Source organism: Taudactylus pleione, unplaced genomic scaffold (genome assembly GCF_031769625.1).
Source record: "Taudactylus pleione unplaced genomic scaffold, aTauple2 ptg001238l, whole genome shotgun sequence".
Classification (NCBI taxonomy): domain Eukaryota; kingdom Metazoa; phylum Chordata; class Amphibia; order Anura; family Myobatrachidae; genus Taudactylus; species Taudactylus pleione.
Genome location: NW_028285638.1, coordinates 68,238 through 92,639, shown reverse-complemented (window position 1 = coordinate 92,639; position 24,402 = coordinate 68,238). Strand labels below are relative to the sequence as shown.

General features: G+C 45.6%; 1 protein-coding gene and 1 pseudogene across 1 annotated transcript; one reads left to right on the top strand and one right to left on the bottom strand.

Moving 5' to 3' along the window:
- The first annotated feature begins 140 nt into the window (after nucleotides 1–140).
- On the top strand, nucleotides 141–23,579 carry LOC148450967 (uncharacterized). The gene is made up of 5 exons (XM_088462428.1): nucleotides 141–204; nucleotides 3,158–3,308; nucleotides 6,277–6,468; nucleotides 17,771–18,074; nucleotides 20,303–23,579. Exons 2-5 carry the CDS (start codon nucleotides 3,231–3,233, stop codon nucleotides 21,292–21,294), a joined length of 1,566 nt encoding a protein of 521 aa, XP_088318554.1. The 5' UTR covers nucleotides 141–204; nucleotides 3,158–3,230; the 3' UTR covers nucleotides 21,295–23,579.
- On the bottom strand, nucleotides 10,619–13,828 carry LOC148450968 (lamina-associated polypeptide 2-like; annotated as a pseudogene).
- Nucleotides 23,580–24,402: the final 823 nt, after the last annotated feature.

The following is a 24,402-nucleotide window of genomic DNA, read 5'->3' as shown; positions in this document are numbered from 1 at the left end:
CCTGATTGGCTTCTCGCTGCTGCCAATCACCGCCCTGAAGGGAATGAGAGGGCGGTCACTATGATAAGAGGGGCGGGGCAGACAGTAGCCATAGCTACAGGGAGATGAGAGGGGCGTTTCTTCCAGAATCGCAACTTACGTTACTGGATACAGTGTCAGTAGGAGGAGGAGGCAGAGAGCGGCCATTGTTGTGTCTGGCAGCAGGTAATGGTGTTTATTTGTGTTATATAGGGGGAGCAGACTCCAATGTTATATATGACAGGTGATGCACTGCAGACTGTTGTTATTATAATACAGCTTTGGCGCTGCATTATCTTTATACAGGTAGGTTAGATTTCAGTGTTACATATATTACAGGTGGAGCAGACTCCAGTGTTACATATATAACTTAAGCAGACCTATGTGCTGCATTACCATCATACAGGTGGATCAGCTTCCAGTGTTTCATATACTACAGGTGGAGCAGACTCTTTTGTTACTTATCAAATACAGGTGGATCAGACATCAGTGTTGGTATAATACAGGTGGAGCAGACCCTGGTGTTACTATAATACAGCTGGAGCAGTCGCTGCTCGGTGGGTAACAGACTATTGAGATAGGGAGGTGTCCGGTGCACTCAGACCCCCCATACAGAACGTAGCAGCTGTAGGTGGCAGTCAGTACCCTTAGTAGGTGATTATTAGTGTTACATATAATACAGGTAGAGCAGACCTTGGTGTTACATATAATACAGGTGGAGCAGACCCTGGTGTTACATATAATACAGGTGGAGCAGTCACTGCTCGGTGGGTAACAGACTATAGAGAAAGGGAGGTGACCGGAGCACTCAGACCCCCCATACAGAACGTAGCAGCTGTAGCTGGTGGTCAGTACCCTCAGTAGGTGGTTATTAGTGTTACATATAATACAGGTGGAGCAGACCCTGGTGTTACATATAATATAGCTGGAGCACTCACTGCTCGGTGGGTGACAGACTATAGAGAAAGGGAGGTGTCCGGCACACTCAGACCCCCCATACAGAACGTATCAGCTGTACCCTCAGTAGGTGGTTATTAGTGTGGAAGTGACAGAATACACAGAGAGACACCATAGTGTACACCGGGTGATGTATAAGATGCACAGACGTCCTCTGTAATAGGCCCTGCTGACTCCTCACCTGTCTGAGACTTTCTTAGCTTTCTTTTCATTCCTCTAATTATTACCAACCTGTATGGAGCTCCCTCTGCTCCCAGCACTTTCTCTCTTACCATCATGTGTGTAAGGACCAGCGCCAGTCCTCAGGGATTCATGACAGTGCATGTTTTCCAGGTCTCCTTCCAGAATCACCAGTGAGATCATAAGTACCACCTATGGATCGTTTAGATTGTGTTAGTCAGTGATGCAGGCACCTCTGCTTCTGCAAGAAGATATGGAAAACATGCCCTTTTAAGAACCTTTCGGGGCTGGAGCTGGGAAACACTGTTCTAGATTCTCAGTTTGTAAGTGATTATCCTCCAAGAAATGCTTCAGCCTCTCCCCTGTGCTACATAAATATGGCCTGGAGAATTGTCACACATGGAACGTACATCCTACAGTGGTAGGCTTACTGTGGATTCCAGCATGATAGGGCATGCTGGGACTTATGGTCCCACTCCAGGTGCGGAGTCACAGACCATAAAACACTGCTGACACTCAGTAATTATTACAGATGAGGGAGCAGAGAAAATAAGATGGGTGATTGTACACAAGTCGCCCAGATATTAGGAGACAGAGGAATAGGGCAGTAGTGGGGGAGAGAGGCTGGCTGGGAGATGTGGTGCGCTATCGGGGGCATATAATGGGGGAGGGGGAGCAGAGAAGTAGGGAGAGATGATGGGGGCAGAGACTTTATCCCAGGTTACTGGGGAGAATGACCTGAGGGTGGAATGAGGAGGAAAAGGTGGGTGGGCTGTGAGGGATCTGGCCTGGGGAAATATCTTGTCATATGGTGTTGTGTACTTGTGTATTTTATACTGTGTGTAGTAATCACTGGTTATCAGGTGTGTGACCTGTGTATAGTGATCAGTGTGTATCAGGTGTGTGACCTGTGTATAGTGATCAGTGTGTATCAGGTGTGTGACCTGTGTATAGTGATCAGAGTGTATCAGGTGTGTGACCTGTGTATAGTGATCAGTGTGTATCAGGTGTGTGACCTGTGTATAGTGATCAGTGTGTATCAGGTGTGTGACCTGTGTATAGTGATCAGTGTGTATCAGGTGTGTGACCTGTGTATAGTGATCAGTGTGTATCAGGTGTGTGACCTGTGTATAGTGATCAGTGTGTATCAGGTGTGTGACCTGTGTATAGTGATCAGTGTGTATCAGGTGTGTGACCTGTGTATAGTGATCAGTGTGTATCAGGTGTGTGACCTGTGTATAGTGATCAGTGTGTATCAGGTGTGTGACCTGTGTATAGTGATCAGTGTGTATCAGGTGTGTGACCTGTGTATAGTGATCAGTGTGTATCAGGTGTGTGACCTGTGTATAGTGATCAGTGTGTATCAGGTGTGTGACCTGTGTATAGTGATCAGTGTGTATCAGGTGTGTGACCTGTGTATAGTGATCAGTGTGTATCAGGTGTGTGACCTGTGTATAGTGATCAGTGTGTATCAGGTGTGTGACCTGTGTATAGTGATCAGTGTGTATCAGGTGTGTGACCTGTGTATAGTGATCAGTGTGTATCAGGTGTGTGACCTGTGTATAGTGATCAGTGTGTATCAGGTGTGTGACCTGTGTATAGTGATCAGTGTGTATCAGGTGTGTGACCTGTGTATAGTGATCAGTGTGTATCAGGTGTGTGACCTGTGTATAGTGATCAGTGTGTATCAGGTGTGTGACCTGTGTATAGTGATCAGTGTGTATCAGGTGTGTGACCTGTGTATAGTGATCAGTGTGTATCAGGTGTGTGACCTGTGTATAGTGATCAGTGTGTATCAGGTGTGTGACCTGTGTATAGTGATCAGTGTGTATCAGGTGTGTGACCTGTGTATAGTGATCAGTGTGTATCAGGTGTGTGAAATGGCTCAGGGAAGAGGAGGACTTAACAGGTATATATTACAAATACCCTGTGATATTTATTATAATATATTGATTACTCAGAGATACATGTAATCTGTGATGATTATTATATTTATTACTAGACACAAGAAGAACCAGAGAGTCTTTACTAGAAGTCATGTGAGGGTGAGACGCGTCCTGTATAAATCACTGAGGATGGACACAGACAGGACTCACATGACTGAGAGGATACTAAATCTAACCCTGGAGATCATCTACCTGCTGACTGGGGAGGTGAGAGGACCTGGGAGTGTCACAGTGACATCACTTATATCTATAGTAATAATACAGGGACATGACTGGGGAGGTGAGGGGATCTGGGAGTGTCACAGTGACATCACTTATATACATAGTAATAATACAGGGACATGGCTGGGGAGGTGAGAGGATCTGGGAGTGTCACAGTGACATCACTTATATCTATAGTAATAATACAGGGACATGACTGGGGAGGTGAGGGGATCTGGGAGTGTCACAGTGACATCACTTATATCTATAGTAATAATACAGGGACATGACTGGGGAGATGAGGGGGTCTGGGAGTGTCACAGTGACATCACTTATATCTATAGTAATAATACAGGGACATGACTGGGGAGGTGAGGGGATCTGGGAGTGTCACAGTGACATCACTTATATCTATAGTAATAATACAGGGACATGACTGGGGAGGTGAGGGAATCTGGGAGTGTCACAGTGACATCACTTATATCTATAGTAATAATACAGGGACATGACTGGGGAGGTGAGAGGATCTGGGAGTGTCACAGTGACATCACTTATATACATAGTAATAATACAGGGACATGACGGGAGGTGAGAGGGTCTGGGAGTGTCACAGTGACATCACCTATATCTATAGTAATAATACAGGGACATGACTGGGGAGGTGAGGGGATCTGGGAGTGTCACAGTGACATCACTTATATCTATAGTAATAATACAGGGACATGACGGGAGGTGAGAGGCTCTGGGAGTGTCACAGTGACATCACTTATATACATAGTAATAATACAGGGACATGACTGGGGAGGTGAGAGGATCTGGGAGTGTCACAGTGACATCACTTATATCTATAGTAATAATACAGGGACATGACTGGGGAGGTGAGGGGATCTGGGAGTGTCACAGTGACATCACTTATACCTATAGTAATAATACAGGGACATGACTGGGGAGGTGAGGGGACCTGAGAGTGTCACAGTGACATCACTTATATCTATAGTAATAATACAGGGACATGACTGGGGAGGTGAGAGGATCTGGGGGTGTCACACTGACATCACTTATATCTATAGTAATAACACAGGGACATGACTGGGGAGGTGAGAGGATCTGGGGGTGTCACAGTGACATCACTTATATCTATAGTAATAATACAGGGACATGACTGGGGAGGTGAGGGGGTCTGGGAGTGTCACAGTGACATCACTTATATCTATAGTAATAATACAGGGACATGACTGGGGAGGTGAGGGGATCTGGGAGTGTCACAGTGACATCACTTATACCTATAGTAATAATACAGGGACATGACTGGGGAGGTGAGGGGACCTGAGAGTGTCACAGTGACATCACTTATATCTATAGTAATAATACAGGGACATGACTGGGGAGGTGAGAGGATCTGGGGGTGTCACACTGACATCACTTATATCTATAGTAATAACACAGGGACATGACTGGGGAGGTGAGAGGATCTGGGGGTGTCACAGTGACATCACTTATATATCTATAGTAATAATACAGGGACATGACTGGGGAGGTGAGAGGATCTGGGGGTGTCACACTGACATCACTTATATCTATAGTAATAATACAGGGACATGACTGGGGAGGTGAGGGGATCTGGGAGTGTCACAGTGACATCACTTATATCTATAGTAATAATACAGGGACATGACTGGGGAGGTGAGGGGATCTGGGAGTGTCACAGTGACATCACTTATATCTATAGTAATAATACAGGGACATGACTGGGGAGGTGAGAGGATCTGGGAGTGTCACAGTGACATCACTTATATCTATAGTAATAATACAGGGACATGACTGGGGAGGTGAGAGGATCTGGGAGTGTCACAGTGACATCACTTATATCTACATTAATAATACAGGGACATGACTGGGGAGGTGAGAGGATCTGGGAGTGTCACAGTGACATCACTTATATCTATAGTAATAATACAGGGACATGACTGGGGAGGTGAGGGGATCTGGGAGTGTCACAGTGACATCACTTATATCTATAGTAATAATACAGGGACATGACTGGGGAGGTGAGGGGATCTGGGAGTGTCACAGTGACATCACTTATATCTATAGTAATAATACAGGGACATGACTGGGGAGGTTAGGGGATCTGGGAGTGTCACAGTGACATCACTTATATCTATAGTAATAATACAGGGACATGACTGGGGAGGTGAGAGAATCTGGGAGTGTCACAGTGACATCACTTATATCTATAGTAATAATACAGGGACATGACGGGAGGTGAGGGGATCTGGGGGTGTCACAGTGACATCACTTATATCTATAGTAATAATACAGAGACATGACTGGGGAGGTGAGGGGATCTGGGAGTGTCACAGTGACATCACTTATATCTATAGTAATAATACAGGGACATGACGGGAGGTGAGGGGATCTGGGGGTGTCACAGTGACATCACTTATATCTATAGTAATAATACAGGGACATGACTGGGGAGGTGAGGGGATCTGGGAGTGTCACAGTGACATCACTTATATCTATAGTAATAATACAGGGACATGACTGGGGTGGTAAGGTATCCTGGGATGGTCTTTCCCCTCCAATTATTTTCTCTGTAATGCACTCAGGCAGACACATTTAGGATATCATGTGAGTACATGTGAATTTTATTTTTGGACATTAGCTTCTGTGAGATCCTTTATAGTAACAATTGTATTACAGGCTTAGCCTACCTCTGCCACAGTTTCTGCCATGTGTAGTGGGCGGCTGGTCTGAATCCTCTTATTGATCTTACACTACAGTATCCTCTCGCTGTTTGCACTACTCTGTACAAAGCATATGAGTCATCTATGGGAGTCGGCCATAGACAGAGGACACAGGGCCTTATTGGCATGTGCAGATTTACACAATTTTAACAATTAACCAATAAAAATTATAACACCAACATTTTTCATTTTACCTCCTAATTGATGTCTCCCCCAATACACAGGATTACACCGCAGTGAAGAGGACAACAAGAGAGTGTGAGACACCCAGCCACCGTCCCCGTATGTCAGGAGGACTCAGCAGGACCCAGAGCCCCATCACTGTGCCTCCTCCTCACTTACTGATACATGAGAGACACAATGACCAGAAGATCCTGGATCTCACCAACAAGATCATTCAGCTGCTGACTGGAGAGGTGACTGCTGGGAATGGGACATTATACAGTAACACCAGGAGATGTGTCTGGGTGATGACTGGAGAGGTCACTGCTGGGAAGGGGACATTATACAGTAACACCAGGGGATGTGTATGGGTGATGACTGGAGAGGTGACTGCTGGGAATGGGACATTATACAGTAACACCAGGGGATGTATCTGGGTGATGACTGGGGAGGTGACTGCTGGGAATGGGACGTTATACAGTAACACCAGGGGATGTGTCCTGGTGATGACTGGAGAGGTGACTGCTGGGAATGGGACATTATACAGTAACACCAGGGGATGTGTCTGGGTGATGACTGGAGAGGTGGCTGCTGGGAATGGGACATTATACAGTAACACCAGGGGATGTGTCTGGGTGATGACTGGAGAGGTGACTGCTGGGAATGGGACATTATACAGTAACACCAGGGGATGTGTCTGGGTGATGACTGGAGAGGTGGCTGCTGGGAATGGGACATTATACAGTAACACCAGGGGATGTGTCTGGGTGATGACTGGGGAGGTGACTGCTGGGAATGGGACATTATACAGTAACACCAGGGGATGTGTCTGGGTGATGACTGGAGAGGTGACTGCTGGGAATGGGATATTATACAGTAACACCAGGGGATGTGTATGGGTGATGACTGGAGAGGTGATTGCTGGGAATGGGACATTATACAGTAACACCAGGGGAAGTGTCTGGGTGATGACTGTAACATTGTGTATGTCAGGTTCCTATAAGGTGTCGGGATGTCACTGTCTATGTCTCCATGCAGGAGGGGGAGATGTATTACACAGGGCTGTGGGGTCGGTGTTACTAATAGGAGTCTGACTTGAAGGTTTGGCTTCCCGACCCCACAGCCCTGATATCAAAGCTCCTAAAGAGTGGAGAGTTTCTCAGAGCAACCAATCAGCTGTGAGCTAGCATTTATCATATACATTCTATAAAATAAAAGGTGGATGTTGATTGGTTGCTATGGGCAACTTCTCTACTCGTTCACTCTTAAGAGGCTATGATAAATCTCCCCAAGGTCTCTTAGAAGCCTGGGGTCTGATTTAGACCTGTACACAAACCCGATGGTGGGTGGACGGCGCATGTACTGCGATATCACTGCCACCCCGGATTACAGTGCCCTGGACACCTTCGCCTGATTGACAGGCTGCATCCATTTGTGGGTGGGGGCGGTGGACGTGTGGTCTTCTGTCCACACATTCATCAGGTTTTAAGCTTTTGATATGTTTGCCTCTCAGGATGCTTCCTTTGGGCGGTGGATTCTCCTTTCTGCTCAAGAGCGTCCTCACCCTTAGGGAAAACTGCTTTACTGCCCATGGTATCCCTGTTTATCCTCATGGAGCCTGAAGAAGAAAATAAGAGTTATGATAGACTTACCTTAGTTAACTCTTTGTCTTCGAGGGTCTACAGGGCACCCACCCTGACACACCTTGCTTCAATGGGTACATTTTTCTCAGGGTCACTGATTACCTCATCTTTGTGACAGTGTATCTGGTGTATAAGTTTGTGCCCCTTCCATACGTTGCACAGAAGTAATGACACAGGGATACAGGAAATGTGCACATAAGGTACCAGGGGTGGTAATAAGCCCCTATACTGGAGCAGAGGTAACTTTTTGGACAAAGGAAGCACAGCCCTCAGTGACAGAACTTAGCAGAGGCAGCTGGATGACCTCACTAGTCATTACCACTGGGATATATTATCCTCTGCTGATTCTCAGTGTGCGACACGTTCTCCACACAGCCATGTAATAAATGTATTATTATACTCACTGATAATTACATTTCATCATAGAGACCCCATGTCAGCCTTTACAATGGGATAACATCCCTCCCCCTATAGTTTAGATAGGACATTTTCTAGGGACAGCCCACCTGCTGGTATATATCCTCACTCCCCCCTTCCTCTGTGTCTTTCCAGTGTCTCCGTATAATTGGTTCCTGGAAAACACTACAAGGGGAGGATATTCTGAAGGCTGCCATGGGGTCTCTATGAAGAAATGGAATTATCGGTGAGTGTAATTTGCTACTTTCTTCTCTGATCCCCCCATGGCAGACATCACAATGGGAAATACCAAAGCAGAATAAGGGTCAGGTCAGTAACGCCAACAAGATACTTTATCATGCCAACTTATTCAGCAAGTGCCCTGTGCAGAACATGACCCCCAAAGTGGGCGGTAGAAATATTAAGGGGTCTATGTACTAAGACTTCGAGAGAAAGAGGTAAAGTGGATGAAGATAAAGTACCAACCAATCAGCTCCTAAATGCCATTTTTCAAACAGCCTGTAAAGTGACAGGAGCTGATTGGTTGGAACTTTATCTCTCTATAAGGCTTAGTACAAAGACTCATAAGAGCATAATGTTTAGAGAACATATGAATTGAAGACCATGTGGCTGCTTCACACATATCCCTCACTGAAGCTTGAGTTTCCTTACCCATGAAGTAGCCATTGCTCTAGTTGAGTGTGCCTTCATCACAACTGGAACCTTCCGACCGTCATTTTTGTACAGGAATATGATCAGCTCTCTAATCCATCTGGAAATGGTTTTGTGGGAGCATAACCTTTTATAATTCCACCTGGAATAACCAACAAGTGTTTGAATTTTCTAATATCTTTCATTGTTTCTCTGACAAGGTCCAACGTTTGTCATTTTTCCTCCTTTTCATTCTGAGGCTCAGGATAAAATGAGGGTAATATGATCCCTTGATTTCAATTGAAAGATGTTACCACCTTAGGTAGAAAGGCTGGGTTTGTTCTCAATACCACCTTATCGGGCAGAACATTTAAGTAAATCAAGAATAATTATTCTCAGTGCTTGTTCCATGCCTAAGCTCAATTACCACCACACCTGCTGCAGAATCATTAAGAGGTAATTGCCCACCTCATACAAACACTAGACTTATACAAATATAATTCTGCGCTGGTATGATTGGTGTATTCATAACAAAATATTTATTCAATAATACATAAAATCAAGTAAGGTTGTTTTGCCCACAAAGGTTGCAACTCACTGAGAAGAAATACAATTTTCCAAGTCAGAAATTTTAATGGAACATCCTGTAAAGGTTGGAATGGATGCATCATTAGGGAATTTAAAGCCAAGTTCAAGTCCCAATGAGCTACAAAAGATTTGATGGTTGGACGGATTCTTTTAATAGCCTGGCAGAATCTTTTAATGAAATCTTCTTCTGACAGCCTTCTATCCAATAGGACACTCAATGCTGCTTGATAGGTGAAATTGTCTGACTTTTTGAAAACCTCTCATGTAGGAATTGCAAGACTTGCAGAGTTATTGGCTTGGTAACCTCCTCAGCAGACCCTTTCCAGGTAATAAATCTCTTCCAGACTTTATCATTTCTTCCCTGCTTGCAGCAGGACTTGGATTACGTGGTCGGTTAGGCCTTTATCCTTCAACTGGTTCCGCCTAATCTCCATGCCTTCAGAGTTTTTGTGGGTATGGGTGGTTAACTGGCCCCTGATGTAGAAGATCTGGCCTCACTGGCAGAGTCCACAGCTCCTGTACTGCCAAGAACATGGCAGTTGCAAACCACACTCTCCTTGGCCAGAAAGAAAGAATCGCCACTACCTCCACCTGGTCTTCTCATCTGTTTTAAAACTCAAGCTATTATTGGGAATGGCGGGAAGATATAACCCAGTTGGAACTTCCATTGTATTGAGAGAGCATCCACTGCTTTTGTCTCAGGAAGATAATATTTGGAAAATGAGTTTTCTACCTTCCTGTTGAGATGTGTTGCCATCAAGTCCACATCAGGCTGGCCAAATTTGTTTACAATAATTCGGAACACGTCGCCATTCATCTCCCGCTCTCCTGGAAGAAGAACTTTCCTGCTGAGGAATTCTGCCAATACATTCTGTTTCCCAGGCACATGCATTGCTGTTAGAGATTTCAGATTCTTTTCTGCCAATCTCATAATTTTTGCTGTGTCCTGCATTAATAAAATACTTCTTGTTTATGATTCAGATGCCCCATAACAGTTAGGGTTAGGCACTAAGGGGGGAGGGTTAGGTTTAGGATGCGGGGAGGGGGAGGTTAGGTTTAGGCACTGGGGAGGGAGGGTTAGGGTAGGGGTTAGTGTTACTATACTTACATATGGGTGTCAGGATTCTCACTGTTGAACTTCCACTGTCGGTATTCTGACCAGCGGCATCTTGACCGGCAGGAACTCATGGCCTATAACTTTTAGCCTCAATTGTTGTCTGGAGGATGTAGGCAAAGAAAATCTATTCCTTCTATCTTGCGGCAGCCTGACTGATTTTTCAAAAGATGATCTCTGTGTCATAGCATCAAGTTCAGCGCTAAATAGTAAGGTACCTTCAAACGGTAATGTTGCCAGCCTATTCGTGGAATGGGCATCTGCCACCCAAGCTCGTATTCATAAAGCTCTCCTTTCTGGTACACACCAGACACTAGAGACCTTGCTGAGAAAGATGTCACATCCAGAGATGCTTCACATAGGAATTCTATGGCCTTTTGCATAATCTACAAATGTCTCATTATATAAGGCTTAGAAATCTTCTCCTCTAGATCCATATGCATATTAGAACTCCGCAGCCTAAGGGACCTAGCTACTGAGGCTGTCGCCACTCCAGATTTTAAAGACGCCACAGAAGAAATGTGCAATCTTCTAAGAGAATTTTCCATTCTTCTGTCCATAGAACCACAAAATGTTGCACCATCTTCCCAGGGTATCGTAGTTCTAGAAGTTAATTCTGCCACAGCTGCATCTACCTTAGTCACTACACACCAATTAAGGAACTGATCACCCCTAAAGGGATACATATGCTCTATCCAGGACAATTTTTCTTGTCTCCTATCCAAATTCTGCCACTCCTTAGAAATTCACTCTTTCATTACTCTATGCACAGAAAATCATTGACCTTTTTCTATCCTATCCTCAAATAACGGATCGTGTTCCCCTGAAGGAACCACAGCTGCTTTATAATTCATGGTTTTCTAGATATTTTTTTTAGCATACTTTCAACCAGGTCAACATTAAACATTCTAGCTTATTCCCTTATCTCACCGGATTATTCACTGGAAATGTCACATAATTCATCTTCCAAAGGCTCCTCTGAGGAAACTGCACCATCATAATTTAGGGGGATGTAGTCAATTTACCTCCGATCAGGATGCCGGCAGTCAAAATCCCAGTGCTGGAATCCCGACATCAGTTGAGATGCCGACGCCTGGAATCCTGACAGCCAGCAGCCCGATCGTAAGTATAGCGGGCCGGGTAGTTGTTTGCAGCGGGGGAAGGTTATGTTTAGGCACCACGGGGAGGCTAGGGTTAGGCTGTGAAGAGGGGGGCTTAGGGTTATGCACCCCCAGGGGGAGTTAAGGTTAGGCACAAAGGGGGGAGGGTTAGGCACTAACCGGAAGAATTAGAGTTTGGGGTAGGGAGGGTTAGGATGCAGGAAGGAGGGTTAGGGTGTGAATGGGCTGGGTTGATACTTATCTGGCCCCTTTCGGGATTCTGAGCATCTGAATGCCGCTGTCGTTCTCCCATACCTATCCCTAATTTAGGATAGTTTGAGATCTAGACCTTTTTTTTCATAATTCTTTGATCATTCAAAATACAATTTAGTACATAAGAAAAAAACGGGTCAGAGAGACCCAATACAGACCAAATTTTATAAACAATACTAAACAAAGAAAAGAAAAATAAAAGCTACTCAAAATACTTGGTAGAAAAGAGAGGGGTAAACAGAGGGTAAGAGAGGAGGAAGTAGGGGGGGAGGGGGGAAGAGGAGACGACACATCTTCCAAAGAACCAATACATATCAAATATCTTCTGGACGGTAATCATCAGTCGTTGCCCATGGGTCGCTGTACAGAGTGTGTGGAAGAAAAAGGGGGACTATACTCAGCAGTCAGCCAAGGAGTCCAAACTTGAGAAAAAACATGCCCTCGATCATGGAGGTAATAAGTTATCTCCTCCATGGTCGCAACATGCCAAATCTGATAAGAGAGGAGTGGTGGGGAGGTCTTTTTCCAATTTAGAGCGATAAGGGATTTTGCTGCTGCGAGGATGTGTGCAGCCAATTTTTTTGAAAATTTGCCAATATTCGGGGGTGAATAGAACAATAAAAATATCCAAGGATCTTTTTGAAATTGGAGCTTCCAGAAGAGAATTTAGTAGTCCATGAACCGAGTCCCAGAAGGGGACAATAATTGGACAGGTCCACCAGATATGGATCATAGGGCCTGATTCAGACCCACTCGCGAGCGGCTGTCCGCTCGCAAGTGGGTCGATGTTATGGACTGAGCATGCGCACGACGGAGGGAGCTCCGTCGTGCGCATGCGCCAGACGCGACGAGCGAAGGAAAGTCCTTCGCTCGTTGTGTCCGATCAAAGGGGGCGTGCTGTCAATGTTGATTGACAGCACGCCCCCTTTGGTGGGCGTGCCGGGGGCGTGCCTCCCTGACGGGGGCGTTCCCACGGGAACGCCTCCCGTCAGAAGCCGGCCCACTGACATCACTAGTGATGTCAGTGGGAGTGATTTTGGCTCTGATAGAGCCAAAATCACTCCGGAGCTTGCGGTTGAAAACCTCAACCGCAGGCTCCGGCTCGCAAATTCGATGGTCGCGATGGTCTCGACGATCGCGACCATCACAATGCACGCTCGTATAGCCTGTGGGTGGTGACCCACAGCTATACGAGCGTCCAGGAGGACGCTCCATGAAAATGGAGCCCGGCCCTCATTCAGAGCGTGCGCTCTGCTCAGAGCGTACGGCTCTGAATGAGGGCCATAGTGCCCCTGCAGCCACAGTCCCGCCAACAATCGGGTGAAGAAGATAGAAACATTCTATGAAGTCTTTCAGGAGTATAATACCACCTATAATAAATTTTATATGCAGTCTCCTTGATTTTGGTTGCAATAGAACTTTGGCTATCCCAGTCTCATGTCGCCCCAAGCCTCATCATTCGGAGGAGATCCAAGATCTGAGATCTAGACCTTTTCACACTCTGCATCCCCAAAAGCTCTTCTCTGGACACACAAGTTTTCTTCATCCATTCCATTGACTCCTGAAGCTGCTTAGACTGATTAGCAATAGAAACTGGATTGTCCTCACAATCCCCACACAAAGTTTTATCCAGAGTCCCAGGAAAAATCGTATCACAGACAGCACATGTTAAGGATAAATGCTTCTCCTTAGCCCCTTTTTCCTAGGTCCTAAAGTTACTGCAGACACACTGAATATAACAATAAAACCTGTCACTACCTAAAAATAACAGAGTAAAACCAAGCTCTTTAGAAAAGGACTTACCACTTTTGGGCATTATAAGGCTTATGGGGAAAGGTTCTTTATCCATTTCTTAGCAGAGGTTCAATCCAGTAAGCAGCTCAGTAGCAATTCACAGCCACAACTCAGTTACTATGTTTGCTCTGTGGTAGCCGGCGTCATCTATAAAGAGGCAGAGTTCCCTTGGTTAGCTGCTGCACATGCGCGACCTGACCCGCTCGGCATGCTGGGACACGTGACCCGCTGTGCACTGTGGGTCTTCCACGATCCCTGAAGTAGCAGGGAACTGCTCTGTTCATACACCCGATGGCCCGGCTCTACAGCAGCCACATGGGTAAGTCAAATGGCCGCTTGGATAGAAAGTTCCAGCCCCTCCAGCGGCAGTATGGGCAGGAATCTGAAAAGGCCACGCTCCCAACACCGTGGCCATTGTCCAGGGTGACTGTTGGTACAGTCCCGGCAGCACACTTTTTGGGCAGGATTCTGTAAAGGCCACACTCCCAGGTGCTGTATTCTCTCCCTCGAGGTGCCACCCCGCACAGTCACGGAAAACACGCATATGCTGGCTAAAAAAGGGAGGTAACCCCTGACAGAAAAAAATAAACTTTCCTACACAATCTCCACTCACTACGAGACAGAAGAAAAGACACAGAGGGAAGAAGAGGAGTGAGGCTATATACCAGCAGGTGGGTGGTCCCTAGAAAACATCCTGTCTAAACTATAGGAGATGGAATGTTATCCCATTGTAACGGTTGTCACGGGGGATCGTAGAAAAAAAATTATTAGTATGCAGCATATGTTGCTTTATATGTTTCTTTGTAGTCCTCGCTATTGTATAGCCTTTGTACGTCCTATGGTCAGGGCTGCCAAGGAGGACTAAAGGCGAAAATAGTGATTTATGTACCTGATAATTCCTATTTCTCCCAGCACTCCATGGCGGCCCAGTGTTCCCACCTATCTTGGTTCATATTATATATTTCTAGCTTGGGAAGTTTTTCAAAGACACAGGGCCTGATTCAGACGCGCTCGCAAGCGCTATGCGCTCGCGAGCGGGTCAATGTTTGGTCACTGCGCATGCGCACACCGGAGCTGGCTCCGACGTGCGCATGTGCGAGACCCGGATAGCAACAGGCGCTCTGTCACTACAGGTCTCGCACCAAAGCGGGGCAGCTGTCGATTTTGATTGACAGCTTGCCCCATTTTGGAGGCGGGCAGGGGGGGTGGCTGGCCAAACGGAGGCGTTCCCGAAGGAACGCCTGCCATTTGGGGGCGGCCCCACTGACATCACGAGTGATGTCAGTGGGTGAGCTTCCGGCTCTAATAGAGCCGAAAGCGCACTGGGGCTTGCGGGAACGAGACCCTACCACAAGAGTCTAGTCGCTAGCCGCGATGGTCGAGACCATCACCTGGCCGCTCGCAATAGCTGTGGGTGGTCACCCACAGCTAAGCGACCGACCAGGAGACCGCACAAAAAAAAAAAAGAAAAACGCCAGCTCTGAATCAGGCGCACAGTGTGTCAAATAACCTGGGTGTAAACTTAACCAGTGAGGTTAAGGGGCGGATTTCAGTGGCAATAGCGGGCAGACATACACCAGCTGGGACCTGTATACTATCTGCAGGAGGAGCAGAACAGGGTAGTCACACACCAGCTGGGATCTGTACACTGTATCAGCAGGAAGAGCAGAAGCGGGTAGTCACACACCAGCTGGGACCTGTACACTATGTGCAGGAGGAGCAGGAGCCGGTAGTCGCACACTAGCTGGGATCTGTACACTGTATCAGCAGGAAGAGCAGAAGCGGGTAGTCACACACCAGCTTGGATCTGTACACTGTATCAGCAGGAAGAGCAGAAGCGGGTAGTCACACACCAGCTGGGATTTGTGCACTGTATCAGCAGGAAGAACAGAAGCGGGTAGTCACACACCAGTTGGGATCTGTACACTGTATCAGCAGGAAGAGCAGAAGTGAGTAGTCACACACCAGCTGGGATCTGTGCACTGTATCAGCAGGAAGAGCAAAAGCGAGTAGTTACACACCAGCTGGGATCTATACACTGTATCAGCAGGAGGAGCAAACGCGAGTAGTCACACACCAGCTGGGATCTGTACACTGTATCAGCAGGAAGAGCAGAAGCGGGTAGTCACACACCAGCTTGGATCTGTACACTGTATCAGCAGGAAGAGCAGAAGGGGGTAGTCACACACCAGCTGGGATCTGTACACTGTATCAGCAGGAGGAGCAAAAGCGAGTAGTTACACACCAGCTTGGATCTGTACACTGTATCGGCAGGAAGAGCAGAAGCGGGTAGTCGCACACCAGCTGGGATCTGTACACTGTATCAGCAGGAAGAGCAGAAGCGGGTAGTCACACACCAGCTTGGATCTGTACACTGTATCAGCAGGAAGAGCAGAAGCGGGTAGTCACACACCAGCTGGGATCTGTGCACTGTATCAGCAGGAGGAGCAAAAGCGAGTAGTCACACACCAGCTGGGATCTGTACACTGTATCAGCAGGAGGAACAGAAGCGGGTAGTCACACACCAGTTGGGATCTGTACACTGTATCAGCAGGAAGAGCAGAAATGAGTAGTCACACACCAGCTGGGATCTGTGCACTGTATCAGCAGGAAGAGCAAAAGCGAGTAGTTACACACCAGCTGGGATCTATACACTGTATCAGCAGGAGGAGCAAACGCGAGTAGTCACACACCAGCTGGGATCTGTACACTGTATCAGCAGGAAGAGCAGACGCGGGTAGTCACATACCAGCTGGGATCTGTACACTGTATCAGCAGGAAGAGCAGAAGCGGGTAGTCGCACGCCAGCTGGGATCTGTACACTGTATCAGCAGGAGGAGCAAACGCGAGTAGTCGCACACCAGCTGGGATCTGTACACTGTATCAGCAGGAAGAGCAGACGTGGGTAGTCACACACCAGCTGGGATCTGTACACTGTATCAGCAGGAAGAGCAGAAGCGGGTAGTCACACACCAGCTGGGATCTGTACACTGTATCAGCAGGAAGAGCAGAAGCGGGTAGTCGCACGCCAGCTGGGATCTGTACACTGTATCAGCAGGAAGAGCAAAAGCGGGTAGTCACGCACCAGCTGGGATCTGTACACTGTATCCGCAGGAAGAGCAGAAGAGGGTAGTCACACACCAGCTGGGATCTGTACACTGTATCAGCAGGAAGAGCAGAAGCGGGTAGTCACACACCAGCTGGGATCTGTACACAGTGCAGAAACACCAGGACTTATGGATGTTTTCCAGTTAATATAAAGTGACCATGCTTCTGTCTCCACACTCTGGCCCTCATTCAGAGGCGGTCGGAGGATGCAAGCGGTCGCTCAGAAACTGGGCGACCGCTTGCATCCTGACCGGCCGCCTCTGTTTCAGTCGTTAGGCTGTGGGTTTACACCCACAGCTCTAATGACCGCTAGGGTGATGGTCGCGATGGTCAGCGACCATCGGGGCTTACGACGAGACCCTAGGGTAGGGTCTCACTTGTCGTAAGCCCTGGAGAGCTTCTGGCTCTGTCAGAGCCGGAAGCTCTCCACTGACATCACTAGTGATGTCAGTGGGGCCTCCCCCAAACGGCAGGCGTTCCCATGGGAACGCCTCCGTTTGGGCTGCCACCCCCCCAGCCCACCTTCCAAACGGGGCAAGCTGTCAATCAACATCGAAAGCTCGCCCCCTTTGGAAAGAGACCCACTACGACCGGCGCTGTCGGTCGTAGCGGGTCTCACGCATGCGCACGAAGGAGCCGGCTCCCTCGTGCGCATGCGCACTGGACAAACATCGAGGCGGCCGTGCGGTCGTAGACCGTACGGCCGCCTCTGAATGAAGCCCACTGTACCTCATAGTATCCAGTGTCCCTCAGAGGACTGAGATAGAAGGATACATAATGTAAGTATAGAAATCCAATATTTTATTTTCTGACCTGTGTGCATCTAATACACTAATATTCTTAATGGAACATACATTTTTAATGTGTTATTATTTTATGGGTCATTTAGAGTGAAGATCTGACTGATATCAAAGTAGAAGATGTAGAGGGAGAAGAAAAGACGTATGTGACTGATATGAAGACAGAAGATATAGAGGGAGAAGAAGAGACGTATGTGACTGATATGAAGGCAGAAGATATAGAGGGAGAAGAAGAGATGTATGTGACTGATATCAAAGTAGAAGATATTGAGGGAGAAGAAAAGACGTATATGACTGATATAAAGGCAGAAAATATAGAGGGAGAAGAAGAGACGTATGTGAGAAGTGATCAGCAGTGTAAGAAGGAGGAAATCCCTACAGATATCAGCACAGGTGAGTAATAAACACTTATTACAGAATAGTCACATTCTCTGCACCATGATATAGTGTTCAGTTAGATTTTAACCATCTTATTATATGTGTGGAGTTTGTGTGTTCTACCCGTTTTGAGTGGATTTCCTTTCAAATCCCCCAAAAATACTGGTATGTTAATTGACTTCTCACACAATGCACCTGTGTGTTCGGGTATTTAGATAGTAAGCTCCAATGTGTGTGGCACATGTTAATAACTACATATCTTGCATATAGCACTAAGATTGGCTTATTATAAGTAAACATGAATAATAATTCAGTCACTACAATCTCTTATTCTACACCCTCCTCTGCCCCTATTATAATCCTGCTTTCCTCCCTTACATCATGTCACTGTGTGTTACCAGACCAGAGATCTGACCAGTCTCCTCCCCACACTCTCTGGTGTATGTCATACATCAGGAGCCATCAGCCTCTATTATACTCCTGCTCTCCCCCTCACATCATGTCACTGTGTTACCTGCCCAGAGATCTGACCAGTGTCCTCCCCACACTCTCTGGTGTATCTCATACATCAGGAGCCATCAGCCCCTATTATACTCTTGCTCTCCCCCTCACATCATGTCACTGTGTGTTACCAGCCCAGAGATCTGACCAGTCTCCTCCCCACACTCTCTGGTGTATGTCATACATCAGGAGCCATCAGCACCTATTATATTCCTGCTCTCCCCCTCACATCATGTCACTGTGTGTTACCAGCCCAGAGATCTGACCAGTCTCCTCCCCACACTCTCTGGTGTATCTCATACATCAGGAGCCATCAGTACCTATTATACTCCTGCTCTCCCCCTCACATCATGTCACTATGTGTTACTAGCCCAGAGATCTGACCAGTCTCCTCCCCACACTCTCTGGTGTATCTCATACATCAGGAGCCATCAGCCCCTATTATACTCCTGCTCTCCTCCTCACATCATGTCACTGTGTGTTACCAGCCCAGATATCTGACCAGTCTCCTCTCTCTGGTGTATCTTGTATATCAGTACATGGGATGTCACTATAATGATTAAATCACTGGCTAAGGTAATGAGACCCCATGATCCTTCTCATGCACAGCTACATGTAATAGCCATTATCTTACTTGAGTAATATGTGACTGATTTTCAATGTGCTGCATACTACACATCACAATGCACACGTCACATGAACTCCACCTTCTCACACACACACAGAGCTATAACCACACACCCGTCATTGCACAATGGCTTCCTCCAGTCTCTCTGCTTAGATGCTCTGTACTGTTGCGCTTTTTCTGCCGACCTGTCTCTGAATCCTGCTCTGTCCTTCTGTTTTGCTCTTTCTGCTGTTGCCCGTCTGTGCCCTGCGCCTTTCTAGTACCCTGTCCCTCTGCCTCCCCCGCTTTACACCTGTGCCATTCCCCTACCCTGTTCTGCTGCCTCCCCTGCTCTGTGCCCTGCGCCATTCCGTTACCCTGTCCTGCTGCCTCCTCCACTCTGTGCCCTGTGCTATTCCCCTACCCTGTTCTGCTGCCTCCCCCACTCTGTGCCCTGCGCCATTCCGCTACCCTGTCCTGCTGCCTCCCCTCTCTGTGCCCTGTACCATTCCCCTACCCTGTGCTGCTGCCCCCCGCTCTGTGCCGCCATCATTCTGTGTTGCTCTGTCCTATCGCTCTCCTTCCCTCTCAGCGGTTATATACAGTGACTCATTACCCTAATTTAGTAACATGACTCTGGTGGGGCTACTCTCCCTGAGGATGACCAGAGGACCATATAGAGGCTGATTTTACTACATATATATCCTGGGGAACTTTGTGTAGTGACGCATTTGGTGATTAGCCCACATGTTTCCCGTGTGTATGTGTGAGGACGGTATAGATGGATATTGTGGCTAATGAGGCTTCCTGCTCTGTGATGAAGGCTAGGGAACGTTACCCAGCAAAGTCTGCATTCGGGGTGAGATTTCCATTGGTGATGTACCATCTTCATATCTATGTGGAGTTTGTATGTTTTTCCTTCAAACCCTCCAAAAATCATAGTGGTAGGTTGCTTGGCTTCTGACACAAAATTATCTTAGTGTGGGTACATGTGTATCCATGTGGTAGGGATTCTAGATTTTAAACTCCACTGGGGCAGGGACTGATGTGAACGGACAAATATTCTTTGTAAAGTGCTGGTAATGTGTGTGAGCTGTATAAAGATCTCATAATACATTTATTGTATTCCCAGCAGATGGACGCACAAGCAGGAATGACTTGGAGGGAGATCTCATCTTGTCTACAGATATTAAGATAGAAGATAACATCACACAGGAATCTCCAGGAGACAAATCAGTTATACTTAATAAACATCCAGTACCTTACAGTGCAGATATATCATCTGATCCCTCTAATCATGAGGACTGTTCTCCTGATACCTCAGCTTTTGTTACACATAGTGCAGCTCATACACCTGCTACAGTGTTTGCCTGTTCTGAGTGTGGGAAATGTTTTACATGTAAATTGTTTCTTCTTACACATGAGAGACGTCACACAGGTGAGAGGCCATTTCCATGTCCTGAGTGTGGGAAATGTTTTACACGGAAATCACATCTTGTTAGACATGAAAGACATCACACAGGTGAGAGGCCATTTCCATGTCCTGAGTGTGGGAAACGTTTTACACGGAAATCACATCTTTTTACACATCAGAGATGTCACACAGGTGAGAAGCAATTTCCATGTTCTGAATGTGGCAAATGTTTTACACGGAAATCAGTTCTTGTTGAACATCAGAGAAGTCACACAGGTGAGAAACCATTTCCATGCTCTGAGTGTGGGAAATGTTTTACACAGAAATCACATCTTGTTACACATAAGAGACATCACACAAATGAGAAGCAATTTCCATGCTCTGAGTGTGGGAAATATTTTACACGGAAATCATATCTTGTTAGACATGAGAGAATTCACACAGGTGAGAAACCATTTCCATGTTCTGAATGTGGGAAATATTTTACACGGAAATCAGGTCTTGTTATACATCAGAGATGTCACACAGGTGAGAAGCCATTTCCATGTTCTGAATGTGGGAAATGTTTTACACAGAAATCAGATCTTGTTACACATCAGAGAAGTCACACAGGTGAGAAACCATTTCCATGCTCTGAGTGTGGAAAATGTTTTACACAAAAATCGCATCTTGTTAGACATCACCTATCACATAGGAGAAAAGCATTTTTCTGAGCTGATACAAAACAGCGTTGTAGCAACACTCCAGCCACACAGTAACAGTTTAAGTTATCCATCCGCAGATAATTGGGATGTGTGTCAATATAAAAAGAGGAGGGCTATACAGTGCTAGAGAAAACTAAACAATGATACATAATTAATATAGGGCTTGATAAAGATGCAATAAAAATTTATAGTATTTAATAGTAACACCCCTAGGGGCAGTGACAGATTTCACTGTGTCATCAGTAGGTGATCTGGATGTGCTAACTGAATTCGCTTCACTAAGATGGTTTCAACTAATCAAACTCATCACTATCACCTGATATCTCTGTGGTCTTCTAGACTAGATAGACAAGAGTCACCGGGTCCTACCGACCCCCAAGATATGTTATAATCCTCTGTGTGACTTCACTTATGTGATTTTATACCTTTTTGTTTATATGTGTATGTATGTATATTATTTATTTATTATCAGTTACTTATATAGCGCGCACACATATTCTGGAATGCTTTGAATATTTGGCCATTCACATCAGTGGATATTACACTATATTCCCTACCATTTGCTCACACACTAGAGTTCATTTTGTTTGGAGACAATTTACCTACCAGTATATTTTTGGAACTTTGGGAGGAACCCGGAGTACCCGGAGAAGACCACGCTATCACAGGGAGAATATACAACCTCCACACAGTTAGGGCCATATTAAGAATTGAAGCCATGACCTCAGTGCTGTGAGGCAGTAATGCTAACCATTACACCATCTGTGTATGTATATATTATATATCAGTATGATTCCATATTCGAATATACCAAGATATCTTACGGGAGGTTCTCATTATGCCTAAATCTAAGCTATCCATATTCTACATAATTACAGATGAAGGTTTCAATACGGACGTAGGATGAATAATAATTGAATAACTTGGTTATACTGTATATTTAATAGATCACTAAAGATTAAGGAGGGAATTCAATTAGCCGCTTTTTGCTCCATAGGAAAAATCCACAAAAAGTTTTCAGCACCTCCTGAGTAGGTGATAAAAAGTGCACAACTCCTATTTTAGGCCAAAAATGTCAGGACTTGGTTTAGAACCACTGGGACACCCTCCTGTATGACTAATTAGGAAAAAAGAATGTTATAATTAGCTTAATTTGGCCAATATTGACATGTTGGAAAAAGTGGGTTTAAAGTAGTGGGACAGGTTTTTTGGGGGGGCTGTATGGATGGGACAGGTGTTTTTTAGTTTGCAGATAGGCGTTACAAGTGTATTTTTAATGTTTTTTAAAAGTTGCCTATAAGAACCCAAAAATATACTTATATGCATTTTTATGCCCCCCCCCCTAAGAAAGCAGTACATTTATTTTGCAGGAAAAAAAACTTACTGTCATTATTTAACTGTTTTAGAAACGTGCCTATAACAGTCATTCACCCTTTATAAGAACCCCAAATGCTTCTATTAGGGCCACTAATACACTTTTATATTATTATCCTACATCACTTTGCCTTTTTGGGGTACAGGCAGATTTACCTATTTTTTTCTTATAATTATCCTAGCAAAATACATGAAAGATGATCACGTGTGTGCGGCTTTGTGACTTTTGTAATAGATCTGTGCGAATAATGGGGCGAGCATAGCAGAAAGACGAAATGATCGCACAAACGTCATGAAGTGTGCGATAACTTAACACCCGTTAAGTTAAAGCAATATCGTGAGTAATTGAATTCACCCCTAAGTCTCCGATAGGGACCTAGGATGAATATTAATTTGCTATATGTATATAATATACTGTGGTGAGAGGGGTTGTCTCTCATCTTAATTGCCCACATTCTGGTATGATCAACTCCCTCCAAGGGAGAGGAAAACAAGATTAGCACATTCTGCACCTACAAAAGAAGTTTGGAATTCCAGGTTTTCTGGGCTGCACAGCTCAAACTGGTAATATAGAATTCCGGGTTTTCCTGGTCTCCCAGAGCCACTAGGAAGTCAGCAGCATAGGAAGGGTTTAAAACTCTCACACACCTATTGCTCATTGCTCCTGATGATGGATAAGCTAGCCAGGCGATAGACAGGGGGTGGTGGTTAGCATTAAGTTGCCAGGATCTGGAAGGTCAAAGGGGTATGCTGGGAGAGCATGCCCAAATTGTGGCTGCAAGCCACTGCTGACTGATTAGCACAAGGAGTGCTGAGACTTTTATGTTTGTTTTTGTTATGTGCCTGTATGTGCCCAGGCCTAGCCTCATGTATGCTAAGCTGCAGTGTCTGCTACCATTAAAATGACATTGCTTTACCAAGTACCTGCCTGTTTGGAGTCCTCATTTCAATCCCCGTTGTACAATATTATACTGTAATATATATATATATATATATATATATATATAAATCAGTTCAAGGTCTGGCACTCCAATTTGCTTTCAATGCTACTGCAGGTGCCCTCACAAATACTGAGATAATAACCATAAAGGTGCGGCACTCCAGGCATAAACTAGAAATGATCACAGCTACGGAGATACTTTCTCAACATTTCAATATATTTATCATATTGTCATCAGGATAAATAAGTAACACAACAACATACCTTATATACCTTATCAACCAAGTGTAATGGTGGCTTCCAGGCTGGGATCACATTCCCGCCCCAGCAGCGTGCTCATTGTAGACCTCATCAACAAAGAACACTACAATGATACAGAAGTGTTTACCCATCACCATGGTTACAAAGTTAAAGGAACAGCAAAATCAAGTAACATAGCTATACAAAAATATACATTGTAGCAGAGATGAGGCTTATAGTCACCATACAATGTAATATCATAAAACATATGTCCTATAGTTTAATGGTTACGTCGCTTCACAAAAATACACTTTGTAATTTTATTGGAAACATGAATATGGGATACTATCATTCAGTCCTTTAGGGTGATGTATCCATCTCGCCTCTATAATAACTTAAGAGGGCGATTCCCACCTCTTAACGATGGAAACTCAATCATTCAATATCTGAGACTTCTTAGCGCATGTTTAAATTCCTGGAAGTGGCGAGCAACAGTTTGCTCCCACCACTTGTAAGTGCGGCACGAATAGCCGCTCTATGTTGTTCCATGCGTTCTTTACATT

Coding starts and splice junctions, on each gene's coding strand:
- LOC148450967 (XM_088462428.1), top strand. CDS start 3,231: ATGGACACAGACAGGACTCACATGACTGAGAGGATACTAAATCTAACC. Junction 3,309..6,276: donor TCTACCTGCTGACTGGGGAG/GTGAGAGGACCT, acceptor CCCAATACACAG/GATTACACCGCAGTGAAGAG. Junction 18,075..20,302: donor CCCTACAGATATCAGCACAG/GTGAGTAATAAA, acceptor TATTCCCAGCAG/ATGGACGCACAAGCAGGAAT.